Source organism: Lissotriton vulgaris, chromosome 4_1 (assembly GCF_964263255.1).
Source record: "Lissotriton vulgaris chromosome 4_1, aLisVul1.2, whole genome shotgun sequence".
NCBI classification, from domain to species: domain Eukaryota; kingdom Metazoa; phylum Chordata; class Amphibia; order Caudata; family Salamandridae; genus Lissotriton; species Lissotriton vulgaris.
The window spans coordinates 902,971,402-902,990,362 of NC_141691.1; the positions used below are offsets into that span (position 1 = coordinate 902,971,402).

Here is an 18,961-nt window from a genome sequence, read left to right on the forward strand (position 1 = left end):
TACAATGTAAACCAGTCAAAATGTCCCATTGATACAGAAAAGTTACTTTTGCATAAAGAAGCATATTTGATCGTAAAATTTAACAGTGCTCTAACTGAATTAAACACGCTGTCAGAATGCTGTGTTGATAAACAATCAAGAATGGCAGCCACAATATTAAAAACTGAAACGAGCATTTTGTATAATGTAAAAATCAACAATTTAATACATTGTTAGTTTAAATACATATAGACCATCGTGTTTAAACAAGACCACAAAGTTAGCCAACTTATAAGTTCGACAAAAAATTGCACATTAAAAGATGGCCGCCATTCACCAAACAATCGTCAAATACATAAATAACACACTGAAAGATGGCCGCGGTGTCAAAGGACTAAGCTGATCAAGACTCGGCACGCAAGAGAAACAGGTAACATGCACGATAAGAATAGGCAATTTGTGACTAAGTAAATTGTTCGTGAAACTAAAATTTGTCCTCTGTGTAAACACAGGAGACTATTGGAGACGACAAAAAGAGAGTAGAAAAGCAGAACAAGCGTCCTACAGATGCACGAAGAGCTCAGCACGGGACCGCGCAACCAAAGATAGCAGGTATGCCCTCTCGAATGTAAACAAGGAGAAATAGAACAGCAAAACTATTGCCCTTTGGTGACGGAATTTTTCATAACTTGCAGGGAAACACAGTGCTAACCCTATAAGCCGAGACGTGCAGCACCCCGCGCATGAATGCGCCAATTTGAGATCAGGTATGTCTTAGAAACTGTCCTAATAAGAGTATAATCAGATGAATTAAATAGATGAAAAACAAATACTAAATCATAGCTTTTGCATTTGATCATAGTAATCAAATATACTACGAAACAAATAATTGATAAGGATGCCTACACGAAGATAACGATCTGTCAAGGTAGGCTTTTCGCAATGCTTTTGCAAACGAGTTCTCAAGATCTCAAACAAAATGTAAACAAAAGTCCTTATAAATATAATTTATATTGTAGATAAGAAACATAAGAGGTAGCAAGTGAATTGTAGAACAGACGACCAGCGACACGCTGGAATTCAGGTACAAATAGTGCCATATGCGAATGGAGGAGTGAATGGGGGAAGTAGTAGAGAAATATAACTAAATACTAAAATAGAATTCTTCTTTTTTGTTTTACATATATCCTGTAGACAAACAAAAGAGAGAGAGTCCTGATGATAACCCACAAAGTGACAAATTGGGTTTGAAACGCGTCGGCATTTAAATCAGGAATGCATTTAATTGCAGTATATCAAATGACACTTAAAAATTGAAATGCATTAAGTTGCTGTATATTGAATAATAAGTACTCAAATGTTTACTTTGTCCTTTGGTTTTAGATTAGAATCAGAGATCATTTTGTGAATACAAATCTAATGTTGATAAAAGTCGATACAGTGTATATATATGTAATGTGGAATGTAATTGTTCGTACAGTGAATTTATGTTGAAAGTGTTTTATGTATCTATGTGTCTTTTTCAAACAAAAACTACTTGAAAATAATGAAATTAAAAGTAAAAAGGTATCAAGTAGATATACCAAACAGACTATATAGTAATTTTGGTTTGTTTTCCTCAATTGTGAGGTGAAAAGTAATGTGAAGTTGGCAACTGTTTTTATATACAAAGACCATTGATTTTGGACATAAATGAGTCTCTCCTGTTGCACCTGCAAGTGATGCAGAATGCAGAAGCAAGCAGGTCTTCTCGGCCACAAACAGCAAGTGCCCGGGATTCTGGCTCCCCCACCATCCCAGGCTGATACTATCTCTTTAGTTATCACTTCTGCTCTCAACCCTGCCTAACACAACAACAATAACTGAGGGTCCGTCTTGCAAGACATGCTCCTGAGCATCCTGTTGTCATCCAAGAGCTGTTGAGGAAGTTGGTAGCAGGTCAGAATCCCGTCCTACAAGACCTGAAGAAGTGTTTTGCATTCAAAGAGAAGGGGTTTGGAGCCCCAAAGGTTTTCATGCTGTCAACCACAACAGGATGTCCTGTTTCCTCTCCTCATAAACTGCCTCCATTTGTTCTCAGAGATGTCCAATTCCTTCCCACTGATTTTCCTTGTCAGTCCCATCCATTGTCCTACCCTAGTAAAAGTCACATCGTACAATTCCCTCAAGAAGAGTCTGGCCCAGCTTCACTTATGGATATTCCAGTACCCATGTAGGTGCTTCTGGGTACAGTCCTATAAAATGAAGAAATGGATTTCCAAGAACTTTGAACCCCAATCTTGGACAGTTAGAAAGGCAAAATTGGTTTAGGGCAGTTGTTTTTCTTTGCTTTAGATTTCAGTATTGTTAAATTCTTGCATTGTATTTCTGGGCTCTACTTTCCCCCTTGGAATTTTCTTCTGTTTTCTTTTTATTATGGTGTGCTTAGAAATGTTTTGCCAATCTCCACTCCTCCCTCCAAATTGATGATGTATCCTTGGAATCATGTAGCATTTTTCTGTTTTTGGGATTATATGTTTTTAATTGCCTTGGGTTGCCATCGCCTATCCCATTATTTAGGCTCAATGCCCTTCCACCCTTTCATTTTTTAATGATTTTTGTAAACCAACTTGAACTTTTTTTTTACGATCCTTGTATGCATGCTGTATGGCAATGTTTGTTTCTGTCGGTGTGACAGCATTCTTGTCATTACTGTGTGCGGATTATCATAGGTTTTCCATACATACCACACAAGCTTAATCTTGTGTAGCCATAATAGTCACAATAGGTGTTCAACACCTTGTAGGTTAGTTAAAATATTACTCACTGTGAAAGAGCATTGTAGTAGGTAAGTTTAGAAGTATACATGGTGGTAAAATGTGTATATCTTTGAAGGGATGAGGTGTGCATGTGAAAGGATAGTACTTGTTGATAGTGAGAGATATATGTTTAAAGAGCCAGTGGTTACTGTTCACATTGTGAGGCAGACAATCAAATTTCGGGCTACACAGTGCATATTCAATGTTTTGGACCAGGAACCGATTCTTTACTGGTGGTATGGGTGTGTGGATTTGTGGCACACTGCAGATAGTTGTTTTCCACCAGATGTAGCAGGCAAATGACTTATTCCTGGAAGAGTTTCCTGTTGTCTATCAGTCAGGTCTAAAATAACCTGGAGAACATCCTAATACCACCAGCGTTTCTCTTCCTTCATGATTTGGAGATATTACTTGTGCAATTCCAAAGTGTCCTACATTATTTGGATTCATGCTCCATCATATGGCTGCGGTCCTACGAATCAAGGTCCCAAGGTAGGTCATTATTGGTCTTTGCCAGGGCTTATTTTGTGGATTGAAACCTGTATGTACTTCTAAATAAAGAAAGCAAATCAAATGGTTTTAAAGCATACTTTAAAACAATTTGGGTTTGCATTATTTACTTAGAAATGCCCGGTAGCCAGTCTGGCCCAGATGAAGAAGACCATCTTAGAGAACAACGTTTCCCGAAACCAACTCACCATGCATTAGTGGCTGTCTGACTTTGCTACCTGGTTCAATAGGATATGGAGGGTAACTTCAATATGGATATGACATAGCTTTTGTCGGAGTAGCTGCATCCAGTAACCATTTGGGTATTCCTGGCCATACGATGCCACTAGATTTGCATCTAGGTGCAAGTTTAATGGAGGGAAATTTGAGGGGCGGATGTTACTGGGATTTGGGCCTAGGCACTGGAGTGCACTTCAAATGCAATTATACTACATGGCATTTCTCTTCTGCGCTCTGCAAAACAGATACAAATTTGCTTAAGACATGCCAGAAAACATAAAATGCTGTGAAAGATGCAATGCTTCATGATGGTTTGAGAATAACAAACATTACAAAATGATGAGATGCTTTCAAAATGTCTCTGAAACAACAGAAATATGAAATTCTGCCGAATTATGCAAGGTTACAAAAGGAGGCAAAGAGCCTGTATAACCCTCTAGAGCAGAGGTCTTCAATCCGTGGGGGCACGACCCCCAGGGGGCTGTGAAGTCCTGGGAAGGGAGGCCAGCCTCATTTGTGCCTGGAATCCAAAACATTTACTTTCGTTTTGGAAAAAGACAACTGTCCCAGGATGGCGGATTTTGATTGTTAAAATTCTTCAGCTTAAGTTTCATTAATTGAGTCTCCTGTACTGTGAAAAGCTTTTGTACCAGGCTGCCTGCTTGCCTGAATGAAATGGAAATGTGCGCTATTAGTTAATCTGCAAGTGTAAAGGGTGCGTGGTAGCCGGTTCTGGGTTTAAGTGATCGAATCACTCCATGCTGTGTGATGACAAAGATTTGGTTTTTTGAGTGGTAGTGCAAAGAGTAATCAACTGGGCTGTGAAGTGTGTTTTTTTATCATAATTGCATTTACACAGCCCTTAGTACCCATAAGGAAGTGTTGAAGGGACAGTTATGTAAAAAAAAAAGAAATTGCATTAGATACACTCTGTTATATCATTTATATCTATATTTGAAAGCACCATTTTATCTCAGAACAATTTCAAATTTTGTAGCAGTCTATTTTATACTGTGTGTAATGCAGGTATAAAATAATGACTTACATAATTACAATGCTTTCTGTCAAAGGCTGTGACCTTGTAGTACTAAAAATGCACAAGTCACTATTCTCCACTGCACCAACCAATATTTATCTCAGTGGCTCTCTGGTTATACAAAGACCTGTGCAGTGCATTAACTAATAGAGGTTTCATAATGTACTACAGTGCATTTCCCACTGAGTAACAACTTTTTTTATTTATTTTTAATTTAAGCTGCCCAATATTTTATATATAACTGCCTGATGGTTAAAGCCCTTAAGCACATATAGAATATATTGGGGCTTATTCAAAAGAGGCTTGCACTGGGACTCCTCAGGGTAGCCATATGCTATATAAGTTGAATTTCATTAATTCATTCACTTTTTCTGATGCTCCGAAGCGCAAGTATATCAACCATACCAATGAGGTTGCACAAAGTCACCCTGCATGCCTTTGCATATCCTCATAGATATGTAATAAGACAAAGCAGCACAAGTCACTGTGTTCCCAAGCAACACCCAATGATTTTAATGCTGCCTGAGATTTACAAAATCGCATAAACCTGGGGTAGTGCCAAACCCTTAAGCATCCACAACAAAGGTGTAACAAGGAGAAATGTTTTCATTTGTCATAATTTTTTTTCTTTTTCCGTGTGTGCTGCACTCCGCAGTACACTTAGAAAGAGGAAAACACCTCTTGGGATTGTTTTTGTGAAGCAAGGTGCCCCTTCCTGCACAAGAACAATCCTGCTTATGTTGGTGCTAGGCAGAAATTTGTACATTAACTCAAGGCTAGAGGACAAGAATGCACTGTATTTCAGAAACACGGTGCATTCCTGACCTTTCACATTGGCGTAGGGCAGTGCAGCAACAAGATATGCAACACTGCCCTATGCCAATTCCTCATGAACAAGGGGGCATATTATCAAGAAAGGGCCTTACATTATCGCCGCTTTTATCGGCAGGAAACTGCTGATAAAGCGTCGATAATGGGCTTGATAATATGCTCTATGAATTCCAATCGAAGCCCATCTTACATGTGAAGACATGTAACATGGGCTTCATTTGGAATTCATAGAGCATATTATCAAGCCCATTATCGCCACTTTATCAGCAGTTTCCTGCCGATAAAAGCGGCAATAATGTAAGGCCCTATCTTGATAATATGCCCCAAGGTCCTTTGTTTTTATCTACACTTTTGACCATGCTCTAATGATCACTGGCCTTTGGTTTTCTAAACACTGTTTAATATTATGTTCCCACCGTAAAAATTATTTGCTGTGGTCGTTGATAGTTGTCAAGGATGAAGAGTACCAGGTTCTAGAAATTTCCGTCACAAGGGGGTCCTTACAGCTAAAGAAATGTTTCAAGGGGGTCTCAGCATCAAAAAGTTTGAAGACCTCCGCACTATAGCCTAGGCTACACTACTTGAAAACAGTAACTAAGGGAAAAAGCTAATCAATCCCAGTTCCAAAATGAATTCAACTTATTATTTGTCGCCTTATTGGTGTAAAATAACACCTTAATAATTTAATCAATCCTATTTAGATGCTCTATGTAAGATTTGACAAAGAGGCATTCCTGTACTAGAGTAAAGCAAGGCACCAGCAAAAATGGATTGTAAACAAATTTCGCTTGTTCCACATTTTATCTGCATACTTTTGCAGAAAAAGGAAACAAAGCGACAACTAAACAAATTTGCAAGGCAAATCAACTTTTCTTATGAGAGTTAATGATAGTTTCGGAAAAACATAGATGTTATGAAAAAACACAGAAATTATAAACAAACAGTAGAGTTGAGGTAGGCAGTGTATCCGCAATCACGGACAATAAACCCTTTATTAATGGTGACCAGGTAAAACTGTGTCCAGGTAAAAATGCCTAATTACAGTAGACCTGCCAATACAATATGCAACTGAATTGCATAACACTGTTGCTATGACACGGGTCTAATAAACATTTTAGATTCTGTGTTTGCTTTTCTTTTTAGGCGTTGACCCTGGAAGATATAGGTTGACACATTTCATCCTTATGCTTTGTGGCCTCTTCAGGACTTTGTGGAACGGATGTCACCCAAAGCATTGAGCCATGCTGAGGAGGCAGTTAATGAAAAAGTTGGCATGTGAAGACTCACTACACCAGTTTAGTGGATCGGGTTCGCCACCCAGACTTGTCTAACATACTAAGAATTTTCGTCACCAGCTACATACATCTGTGACCTGTCAGTTGACTTTATATTGTATGAGGTTGCACAGCGCTATTCAGATTTGGGGGCATCAGGCATACCTATTGGAAGACAGAAGCCTGGTGCCCTGATTCGAATGAGACCCATGATACAAGAAGGTGGGGGTTTTACAATGGTGTGACCAAGGGGTACCTAGTGACTGAAGATTGTAACATATAATTGATACACATTAAATACTGGTGCAGTTGCAGTGCTTAATGCTCTAGCGTGAGAGACTACTACCCTTCCTTTCCTCTACTGCCTCTTGCCCAATTCTCCTGTATCTGCACATTGCTCGAGCCCCATGACTAGTGTAGCAACTCTGTACAGGAGTCTCACATTTGCATCTCTTCAGTCACCATTTCCTCAAGATGCTGAAAGCAAACACGCAACACAGGGTGGCAGGCACTAAGACAGGTCTTTCTCCAATCTCAGGCTTCCTGATAGGTTTTGTGCTGCTCTGGTCCAGATAAATAAGGTTTCATTGCTCCTCCAGTGCTCTTGTCCGCCTCTGAGCAGTATGATGAGGCTATATGGTGTAAAAAGGTACTCTGTGCATGCACACTTGAGCTCTGGCATTTTGAGGGTCAAATGCATATTAAATTCTCTTATAATGAATAAACTTTTGCAGTGGAAAGCATGTATTGGGCTAAGTCCCATACACCTGAAAGGAAAAGACATAATATTTTTTTCTTAGGTAGTTAATGATTGTGCAGGTGTTGGAAAAGGGTCAACTTGTGATAAATGTAATGAGCTAGTACTTGAAGAACTCCTATACATTTTTGTCCTTGACAGAACATAGGCCCTCATTAAGATATTGGTTGGACTGCAACCAACAGCCTGTCGGTTGAGGTCTGACCGTTATCTTGTGCTGCAGTCTGACCTGCGCAATATGATGTGCGGCACTCGAAAGCAGCATGCGTCGGAACCGACTGACGATTCTGACGGGCTCAAGGAGCCCATTCGAACGTCGGTCAGAAAGTAATACTCTACAATGGGGTGGTGCCTGCTCAGGCACTGCCATAGGGACTATGATGTCCCTTTCAGGCAGCCTTTCAATGGTGGTCCATCGCCATTGAAAGGCTGTCGGAAACGGACTTTGGCGGCCCTTATCAGGTCTCTTGTCCCTCCACGGCCTACAATAGAAAGCCTGGGGGCACCTGTGGTGCCCCTCTTAACATCCATACCCTGTGTGCCAGGCACCACATGGTGGCTGGCACATGATGCATGGATGTTTGTAAACATCCATTTTCCCAATACTGCTTGTGCTGCGGCCCTTTTCCGGCCACTGCACAGGCCGCAATGGAAAAATTGATGTTTTCGGCCGCCTCATTGGCGGTCTCATACAAATTCGTCAGATGGAACCGTGACTGCTAGTCGGTCGGTTTCCTTTTAGACATGATGCTTGTCGGACGCTCGTCTGACCGATATCATATAATCAGGGCCATAGTGTTTAGAAGACTGCCACTATCCAAACCCTACTAAATGAGACTTGGGTCTTTTTCTTTATCTTTATTCAATCAAACTATATTAGACCATAAAAGCACATTAGACATTAACAAACATATATAGTACATAATATTAAACATTATCAATGAGATTTCATATCACATCAACTCATATATGCAATACAGAGTACAAAATGCTAATAAATCATATTTCAATCTTAAAAATAATTCAATCCATACCAGCCTAAAAATCATCTGTCAATTGTATTGGCTTATGACCATTGAAAAGTTCTAAGTATAAGATTGTGGAACAAAGTACAGGAGGGTAAGAACCCCAGATCACAGATCTGGGTACCCCATACGATCCTGTTCCACTTGCCCGATCTAATAACTAACTGTTAAAATTACATATGGAACAACAATAGCTAGTATTTTCTTTCAGTGGATGGACCATTCTTCCTGGCATAAAAAGTACTCCATAAAAAGGATGAAATTCTTACACAGATGTCGGTTGTAGATATGGACTTTAGGAATAGATAGTCTGGACGGCATTGATTGAAGTCTGAGAGGCAGATGTACGACGCTTTCTAGCTTGCGCATACGGTCTCAGACCCGTTTGAGCACGCTAAAAAGCATGGGACCATGTACAAACAGTATTTTGTCACTAGCAAATAAATTGTAGCTCACAAAATACTGTTTTGCGACTTGCTATTACGAAGGGGCGTTCCCTTTCTAATAGCGACCACAAAGCTATCTACCAATGTTTTGCGACCGTATTTGCGTCACCAAACACTTGCAAATTACCACCTACTTCAAGTAGGTGTTAATGCATTCACAAATGGGAAGGAGTCCCCAAAGGACCCCTTCCCTTTTGCAAAGGAATACAACATTATTTTTTAGGGCAGACAGTGGTCCGAGGGACCAATGCCTGCCCGAAACGAAAACGTTTCATGTTTTGTTTTTAAATGCATCCCGTTTTCCTTTAAGGAAAACGGGCTGCATTTAAAAAACAAAAACCTGCTTTATTTAAAAGCAGTCCCAGACATGGTGGTCTGCTGAGCCCAGCAGGCCACCATACATTTGAGGTCCTGCCATTTCCAATGGACTCGCAAATTGCGAGAGGCTCATTAATATTCATGAGCCTCGCAATTTGTGACCCAATTGGGAATTGCAAACAGTGTTAAACACACTGTTGTACATGCCAAATAGTGCTTCGCAATTTGCAAGGAGCTTTTTGGCAGGTCGTACATCTGGTATATAAATTTTCCTCCACTTCTTAGAGAATTTGCAAAAATGTACAACATGCATTGTCCTCTGTGTTGAAACATTATGTCAAGGGCAGTTTGATAAATTAGGGGACCAATCATTTGGTTCAGGAAAGGTAACCATATGATGGAAAGTGTCCATTCTAAAACGAGTTAAAACATATCTGTGCTTTTGATGTGGAACATGTCTAAGATATGATTGCATGTCGTAACTAGTTAAAATAAGCTGGTTTCGTGGCAGTTGTGAAAAAAAATAAGCTGGTTTCATAGGATAGAGGGTTCTAACAGTTCGGCATGCATCCAAATGGTCTTGGGATGGGCCAAACAGTCGGCCTTTAGGTATTTCCTGTTTAATGTGACTAAACATTCAGAGTTAGTAAAAGGTCCTAACAGAAGCACTCTACGTATTGAACCAGGGAATTCGTGCATATTGGGTTGAATTTAAACAGTCCCTGATGACAAGGCCATTTAGCGCAGTACTCTGATGACTATATTTTATGCCAGAGCAGGATCGGTTGGGTTTTAATTAGATCCACAAGAAACAATACTCCCAGTCCTGCATGACACACAACAGTTGGGGCGGACTGGGGAGTGGCAAGTAGGTATATTAAGAATTCATTCTCCACTAGTTGCATTCCCATACAATTTACATGACCCCATATGCCCACCCCATATACTGCCTTGCTGACACACTTTGCCTTGTAAATGGTGACATTATCCCGCATCGGATTAGTGCCCAATCTTATTGCAAATTTACATAGGGCCAGCCAGGCGCTTCTAAAGAGTAGCAACCTCTGTTTAATGGCATGATTCCAAGTAACATCCTTGTTAAATAATACACTAAGGTATGAAAACGTGTTGGTGTATTCAATGGCAGAATCCTGGATTCTAATTGCACTGCATTTACCTGTTTTCCTCCAACACTTCATTATAAATGTCTTAGCCATGTACATCAAGATCCTGCAAATAATTACCAAAGTAGTTAAGTACCAGCTGCATGGATATTGGGGTACGTGCCAACAAAACAGCAGCGTCAGCATAGAGAAGGGCAGGCACAGGGCGAGGTCCCACCTGAGCCAGATCTTTCAATTGCAATGTCAAGGCAGTTCCTACATCATTCATATAGAGCACAAATAAAAAGGTGTAAGGACACAGCCTTCCTCACCCCCTTCTTTATGCTGAACGGCTGGGTAAATTCACCCTTAATTCCATATCTAATCCTAATCTTGGCTCCTGAATATAAATCCCAAAAAAGGAGATTATCGAGGGGTCCACACCCATCTCACTCATGATTGTCCATAGCTTTGAGGGGTTAACACAATCAAAGACGGAGGAAAGAGCTACAAAACCCAGATACAGGTTACCCCCTCTAATTTTTATGTATTTCCTTATTAGGATGGTCAAATTGAGACTCTGTTCAATAGTCCCCCAACCCGGTACGAAAACCATCAGTCAACATGCCCTAAGGTTCGTCCCACTCTTGCAGTCTATTCAAGATTATTCTGCCTACTTTTTTGACTGGAGAGTCGAGCAGCAAATTAGGCCTATAACAGGCAGGGTTGTGTCTGTTCCAAATATATATTACCATTAATATTAGAATAACCAATAGTAATGGGTTTAGGGATCTGTGCAGCAAAGATGACAGAGAAATGTTTGATCCAATCATCCTCAGGGATTGCAACCACAATTTCAGGGCCAGCATCTTCTCTCAACAGGGCTGAGTTTACTATCCTCCAGAATGTGTCATTATCATTCATACTACTTGCTTCACATAACGCTACCCAAGGCTCTTCTCTAAGCCTGGTTCTCTGCTGGTTCAGGGCCCGCCTATAGTCAGATCTACACTGCTGAACCTCAGCTGGGATTTCTACGCAGTGCCTCTTTGAGCCTCTTATATCCCTTAGTGCAATGTGCAACAGACCAGCCATTTCTAGTTGTATTCCTTTTTGGTACCAAATGCAGGTTCTCCTTCACAGTCTTACTAATAACCAAGAAAAAGTTTACAATCTCCGTTGGATGTGCATTATCATCCAAGCATGTCTAGAAGGTATCCCTTGCATCTCAAATTAGTTTCCAAGAAAATTCATTATTGGTGGCTTGCTCTAAGTCTCCACTAAAAGCCTCAACAGGTACGTTTTGATCTTTAATTAGTATGGACTTTGTGATTTGTACAGACTGTGGGTAGTGGTCACTTAACTGTATGGAATGAGTTATAAAATGATAAACATGGAAGCTCAGATCGTTAGAAGTTAAAACATAATGAATAGTGCTAAAGTTATAACATCCATTAAAAGTACATTTAAAAGGAGCATATGGTACTGACATTTCATTTGAAAATGATAAGTCTAACATGTGAGTCAATTTCATTTAGCTTGTCTCCATAGCTATTATGACTAAAATGCAATTTACTTGAACCATCTAAACTGTTCATTACACATACTTTGTGTGCTGCAAGTTGAATATTAAAATCGCCAACCCCACACAATTGATATCTGTTTGTTATGACTATTGTCCAATTTTTCCAGATACTCAAATACTTTGTTCAAATGGGTCACCATATCGCCACTTTGGGAGTTATTGTACAAATTCACCACTCCCATCCTAGCAGGACCTGACCCTTGACATATTATTGCTTGGTAGTAGGGGCTAGTTATTTCTTTGACTTATTTAACAGATGGTAGACCATTAGAGATGAAAATACACAATCCACCTTTAGATCTACCATGACTCACTGGGACAAAGAATGTTCTAAAGTCATTCATATGGACAGATTCTACCAGCCAGGTCTCCTGCAAACATATAAAATGATAAGCTGCTACAAAATCTAGCCACTCTTTGCTGTTAATTTTATTCCTTTGCCTGTTACGTTCCAGAACACAAAGTCAATACATTCATTGGAAGAGTGGGAGGAATCCCCTACATCTGAGTGTAGCCTTACATCTTCAATACACCTGGCAACATGCCATAAAGGATCGGTACCAGGTAGATTAGTTGGACTAGCTGTTACTAGACTCTGTCCCACCCTTCCTGAATGATCTAGTACTTTGTCCCCACATGTCTCCACTCAATTCCAGCACAATACATCACTGGTGGTCAATCTATATCCTCAAGGTTTTCTAGTCCCTGTTATCTGTTAAAGGTTGGAACATTATAGGCCTAGAGAGTAACAGGTAGTGCAATGCTTAGAGGTTTTGGCTGATGAATGGGCCCTAACACTCCTGGTTTGGTTGAAGTAGCCCAGTGGAAGTGCAGAGATCATGTTTGTAGTAATATTATTGGGCCGTGTTCTGTTTAACACGGTCTCCATGAGCTTTGGTGTCTTGAAAGACAATACTACACAATCTCCTGGTAGAGTTTTCTGTGTTCTGCCCACCCATTTAATTAGTCAAACCATTTTTAAATCAGCAAATGGCTGTTCAGTCAGTCCCGATCTTACCCCCAACCAATTTAGTGACTTATTTATAATCGAAGTCCAAGATGCTGTGGTTTTATGGTTTATGGCGAGACTCTTGTCTTTAAACATGTAGTTTGCTGGAATGATATCATGTGGGGCATGTATTGACCACTTGATTAATCGTGTTGTAAGGAGCCTCTGAAAGCAAACAGAAAACTTGTTGAGGGCCAGTTACCTGTTGTGCAGCATACATGTGATCTGTAACAGAGAGGGGTGCATGTCCCTCTTTCAAAGTGCCTGCCTGCCTGACTCTCATGTCAGCAAAGAGAAAAGAAGGCAGCCAGACACTGAGGGCAGCACCCGGACTGGGCTTTGTTTATCCTTATTACGTAAAGATTTCCGGTTAATCAGAAAAACAAAGAATATGAAATTTTATGTGGTCTGTGGATGGCAATTGCTCTGAGCAAATACTATCCACAACTTACAAAGCTGAGTAGGAGGGGCCCAGACACCCTTAACCAGGGGTTGTCCCTGTGAATGTCCTTTTTTATTTTCATTCAAGTTCGATCTTCCTCATTCAATATAGTCTTATTTGAAGCGTGTGGCTATTATTGTTCTCTACCCCACCAGTTTGTTGGTATACCTGTTAGCTTAAAATAATCTTCATTATTGGTTGTCTTTCAATCTAATCCTCTTTTTATGCACCTTAAGGAAGGAGTCTCTAAACAACACAAATAACTCGTTAATCCTTCACCAAAAGGATATGAATGAATGAATGAATGAATGAATGAATGATTATTTCTATCGCGCAACAAAACTTAAACCCAAAAGGGCATCAAGGCGCTGTCGGATGGAAAAGACAGAATCATAACTGAGGCTGAAAAACAGAAACAGAGTAGGGACGCCAATCGTGTTGAGATTAATAAGCGGATGAAAACAGCCAAGTTTTTATAAGTTTGCGAAAAATAATCAAAGAAGGTTGACTAGCAATTTCCGGCGATTGTGATAATCCGCCTCCGTGCTCTAAAGTGTGCTGTAAACTTTGATTGTTAGTTGGTAAATCAACCATGCGTTTTTGCTTTTTCTTTTAATTGAAGTTCAAAAAGAGAGCAGTCATTTTTAAAATTGAAAAAAATTAATATACCAAAGCGACCTGGCACATTTTACACAATGTTTAACCATTAAAATGTATCCTGTTTATCTTTTTAGGTTCTTAATCACCTGCATAAGAAATTGAGAAACATGTCGAAGAAATCCGAAGCATCCAAGAAAAAGGTAGACACTTTTTTTTAAATTAAATTTATACTTTATTGCACCTTCGATGTAAGCACACAGCACTCATCGCCTACAACCCAGAGGCCGGCGGCAACAATAGATAGCACCTAGGACAATGGGCAGTAGTCGCATACACAGCCGTAGTGCCAGCATCCCGGAGGCCTGGCGGCGTACCCATAGGAAAGAAAAAACGTTCTGCAGAAATAACTTTTGACAAATATCAAGAATAAAATAGTTAATGCTAGTACCGACACCCATGACCATAGATTGGTGTGCAAAAATAATGTAGTTAGCTCGTTTGTGCCAAACAAAGTCTCAGTATCAAGGAAACAAAATACCCTGAAAGAGGGAGGAAAAAAAGTGCAATAAACCCACAGCTGAAAAAACCCCCACCCCTCAACCAAGCCAGCCTACCCGTACCCGTGTCCACCCATCCACCTGCTATAACTACTGATTCTACAGATGAACAGTGCACCTATGGCTAAGGACCCTAGGGCCCAACCCAGACCTCAACCCACCCCCATCACAAACATTATGTGATGCCTTGTCAGACTTTTTCTTCACTAAAGTCAATGATATCTATCAAGCATTTAACCTGGATCAGGCTCATAGTAGTGCTTCCACCTCTCTGATCACTTCTTTGACTAATCCAACTAGTACTACTATGACCTCTTTCAATGCCCTCACCATTGACCAAGTCACGAGCATCTTTAACACGATTAAAGATGGATCAGCCTTGGATCCTTCCCCTCTTCTGTACTAGCTACAGTACCAGATACAGTCGTCCCCATCATAACCACACTCTGTAACATTATTCTAGCATCCGGTACCTACCCTGACTCCCTGAAAAACACACTTATTAAACCTCTGCTAAAAAAACCTGGGCTAGATAAAAGTGAACTGAAGAACTACCATCCCATTGCTAGTCTCCCTTTTCTAGCAAAGGTCATAGAAAAGGCTATGAACCAGCAGTTATCAGCCTATATAGAAAGCAACCACCTGCTGGATGACACCCAGTTCAGCTTCCGTAAATACCACGGCACGGAAACCGCCCTCATCAAAGCAGCTGACGACATAAGAATCATTTGTGACCAAGGAGGTACTGCTGTATTAGTCCTCCTTGACTTGTCGGCTGCTTTCGACATGGTCGACCACAAGATTTTGGTCGACCGTGTCGAGAGGATGGGCATTCAGTCCACTGCCAGAGACCTTCTGGCCTCGTTCCTGACCAACAGAACTCAGGCGGTTACAATGGGCCCCTTCCAATCGGCCGACCTGTCGTTACCGTGTGGGGTCCCACAAGGCTCATCCCTGAGTCCGACACTATTTAATATATATGTGTCGGACCTTGCCAGTGTCATCAAAGCATACGGGATGGGCATGACCTCATACGCAGACGACACCCAGTTGGTCCTGGCCATAAAGGGAGACGGACAGGAAATGGCAGAGAGATTTCAAGATGGGATGACTGCCATAGGTGAGTGGATGGCAAGAAATTGCCTGAAACTCAATTCCGATAAAACGGAGGTGGTTATCCTCGGCAATCTCTCCCCAGCCTGGTCGGCAACTTGGTGGCCAGCGGCCATGGGCACTCCTCCCTGCCCCACGGCCAAAGTTAGAAATTTGGGTGTCACTTTTGACAACCAGCTCAACTTTATGGCCCATGCGAATAAGGTGGCTGCCAATGCTCACTTTAAGTTGCGAATGGTAAGAAAAATCACTCCTTACTTGCCAGAATCAGCAGCAAAAACACTGGTTTCTTCACTAGTGTTGTCTTCATTGGACTACTGTAACGGCCTGCTGCTCAATGCCCAGAACAGAGTCATTAAAAAACTTCAGACAGTGCAGAATGCCGCCGCCCGAGTGCTTTAAAAAAAACCCAGATTTGCTCCCATCTCGGACACGCTTAAACAATACCACTGGTTGTCCATTCACAACCGGGTCAAATTTAAAGCGCTGTGTATTGTCTTTAAATCGCTCCAGGAACTAGGACCCAGATTCCTTAGAGAGCAACTGGTCCCCTACAACCCCCCGAGAACCCTCAGATCTACCTCTCTTAATCAACTGGTGATACAACGTAGTCGAACAGCTTCCTGGGGCGATCGCCGCTTTTCAATTGCGGCCCCTAGACTCTGGAACACTCTGCCTATCCACATAAGAACTAGTCCCACGCTTCTTCAGTTCAGGAAAAACCTGAAGACTTGGCTGTTCAATCAGTGATTTCCATCTCCGCATTTCCGTTCCAGGGTGAAACCTCAATGCAATTTCAGCGCCGAGACGCCTAAGGGTAATTGTACGCGCTCTATAAATGGCATTAAATAAATAAATAAATGGTGCGATGCGGATTTCAAAAGGGACCACTAAGACCACCCTCCCTGCACAACCATCCCGGGGACTCACGCACCCAACTTCTCGACTAGCAGCAGCAAGGAACCAGACAACCACCACCGGGAAGAGGTCAGTCAACCATGTAACATGCCAACCTCCGCCGCCTCCACCCCACCCTCCTGCAGCTCATCCAACTCCTCCCCTTCAGGGTCCGACTCACCTCCCCCCTTGGCGCACTGATATTCCCTATATAACCCCCAGAAATTCTTAGGGCGACTCTTTGGGGGAAGCAGTTCATTATACACCTCAGATTGTGTACAGCAATACAGCAAATCCGTCTCCCAGCGCTTTTTAGTGGGAACCCGCCCCCTCATCCAGCACAACGCAACCAGGCGCTTGGCCGTCAGCAAAGCAATATCGGCCAAGCGTCGCACCGCCACTGGCAACGGTTTGGAAAAACCCAGCAGCGCCAGGGCCGGGCACGGTAGAACCTCCGTTCCCAACATCGTACTAAGTTCCGAGAATACCTCCCGCCAAAACTTATGAATACTAGGGCAAGTCCAGGACATGTGCAAAAAATCAGCCGTGGGAAAATGGCATCGCTCACACTCCGCTGACTCCCGCAATCCGTACCTGTGCAATCTTTCCGGTGTGTAGTAGACCCGCTGTAAATACTTAAAATGTATCAGACGATGTCTACTATTAAGTGAGATCTTTCTAGTATTCGTACAGCAGTATTGCCACATCTCATCCGAGATCGTCAACTGGAGATCACACTGCCAGGCCAATCTAGCCTTGGAGAGCGGGTACTGCCGGTGCCGGTCCCCCAGGTTCTTAAGGTTTGTTACCAACTTACTGGACGATGGGTTCTTAATAACATATGTGAGCTCCAGTACTTCCTGCGGCTCTGCCATTTCCGGGCCCAGCAACACCTGCAACGCCCTACGGACCCGGTGATATTGGAAGCTGTGTAGCAGCGTCGTCCCAGAGTGGGATTCGAGGACCTGTTGCGATGTCTTCACCGTGCCATTCAAAAAGAAATCCCCCATCTTATCTATGCCCAAGTCCCGTAATGCCTTCAGGACTCCCTTCTCTGTCAGCGGGGCCAACCACACCGCCCATTCCACTCGCATAAGGGGAGAGTACAACAGCTCGCTATCTCGGGAGCGGACGAGCTCATGCCAAGCGTGGTTTGTGGCTGCGATAGAGTCCAAATTACCAACCCTGCTATCAACAGGACAGCATATCGTGGCCGGGAGTGGGGTGGGGTCCCCGAAGAGGCGCTCCAGCTTCACGTGTGGGATGCCAGGGTCCCCATGGACCCAAGTGTGGAGATGAGCCCCTTGTGCTATCCTGTAGTACAGTTCCAGATCAGGAGCCCCCAGGCCTCCCCGTTCATAGGGGAGCATTAAAGTTTGCCATCGAACCCTCGGTTGTTTGCCCCCCCCCACGCTAGCCTGATAAGCGTCTGCGTAAGCTGACGGAAAAAGGCCTTTGAGAGCACGACAGGTATGTTAGCAAAGAGAAAGAGGAACCTGGGAAGAACCACCATCTTCATAATTGCTATCCTGCCCATCAGAGACAGTGGGAGCCTGCACCACACCTCCACATCATCCACTAGTTTAGAGTACGCAACACCATAGTTCTCGCGTACCAGGATCTCAGGATCGGTGTGAATGCGGATCCCTAAATAACGAATAGAGTCGGTGGTCCATTGCAACGGGTATTTCGAGTCCAACGGGAGGGTCACCGGGGTCAGAGGGAGCGCCACAGACTTGTTCCAATTGACCCGAAGGCCCGAAAGGGCTCCGAACCTCACTACTTCCCACAAGACAGACGACAGATTCACCTCCGGCTCTCGGACGTATAACAGAGTATCGTCGGCGTACGTCGATATGCCGATCTGATAGGTAGGGAAGTTGATCCCTTCGAACCCATGGTATTCCCTAATTGCGCAGGCTAGAGGTTCCGCCACTAAAGCATACAGAAGCGGGGAGAGGGGGCAGCCCTGCCGAGTGCCCCTGCTGATCTCAATTGGGGCAGTGACCGAGTTCCCTATCTTTAGCCGCGCAGTCGGCTTGTAGTACAGGGCCCCTAGCATCTGAAGGAAAGGTTCGCCGAGCCCATACTTACGTAGGACCCTGAGCATAAATGGCCACTCCACTGAATCAAAGGCCTTTTCCATGTCCAGGAAAATAGCCACAGCCTTGTTCTCCTGCTGGACATGCTGAATGGTGCCTAGCACCGTACGAATATTGTAAGTCAAGTCCCGAGCGGGGACAAACCCTGCCTGTTCCGGGGAAACCAGGTCTGGGGCAAGTAGAGCCAACCGGGCTGCCAGAACTTTTGCATATAATTTGGCGTCTACGTTAATCAGTGAGAGCGGCCTATACGAGCCACACTCGTTTGGGGGTTTTCCCGGCTTCGGGATGGTGATGAGAAGCGCCTCCCTCATAGATTTCGACATACTACCCTGTTGACAAATGTCGTCAAAGAGGAGC

General features: G+C 42.7%; 1 protein-coding gene across 1 annotated transcript in view; it reads left to right on the forward strand.

Annotated features, from left to right (window-relative positions):
- GALR1 (galanin receptor 1) overlaps positions 1 to 18,961 on the forward strand; it is a 658,006-nt gene that overhangs the window by 449,134 nt on the left and 189,911 nt on the right. The window contains exon 2 of the mRNA XM_086965186.1: positions 14,067 to 14,132. Within this exon, the coding sequence (XP_086821312.1) occupies positions 14,067 to 14,132 (66 nt within the window). The remainder of the gene's footprint in view (positions 1 to 14,066; positions 14,133 to 18,961) is intronic.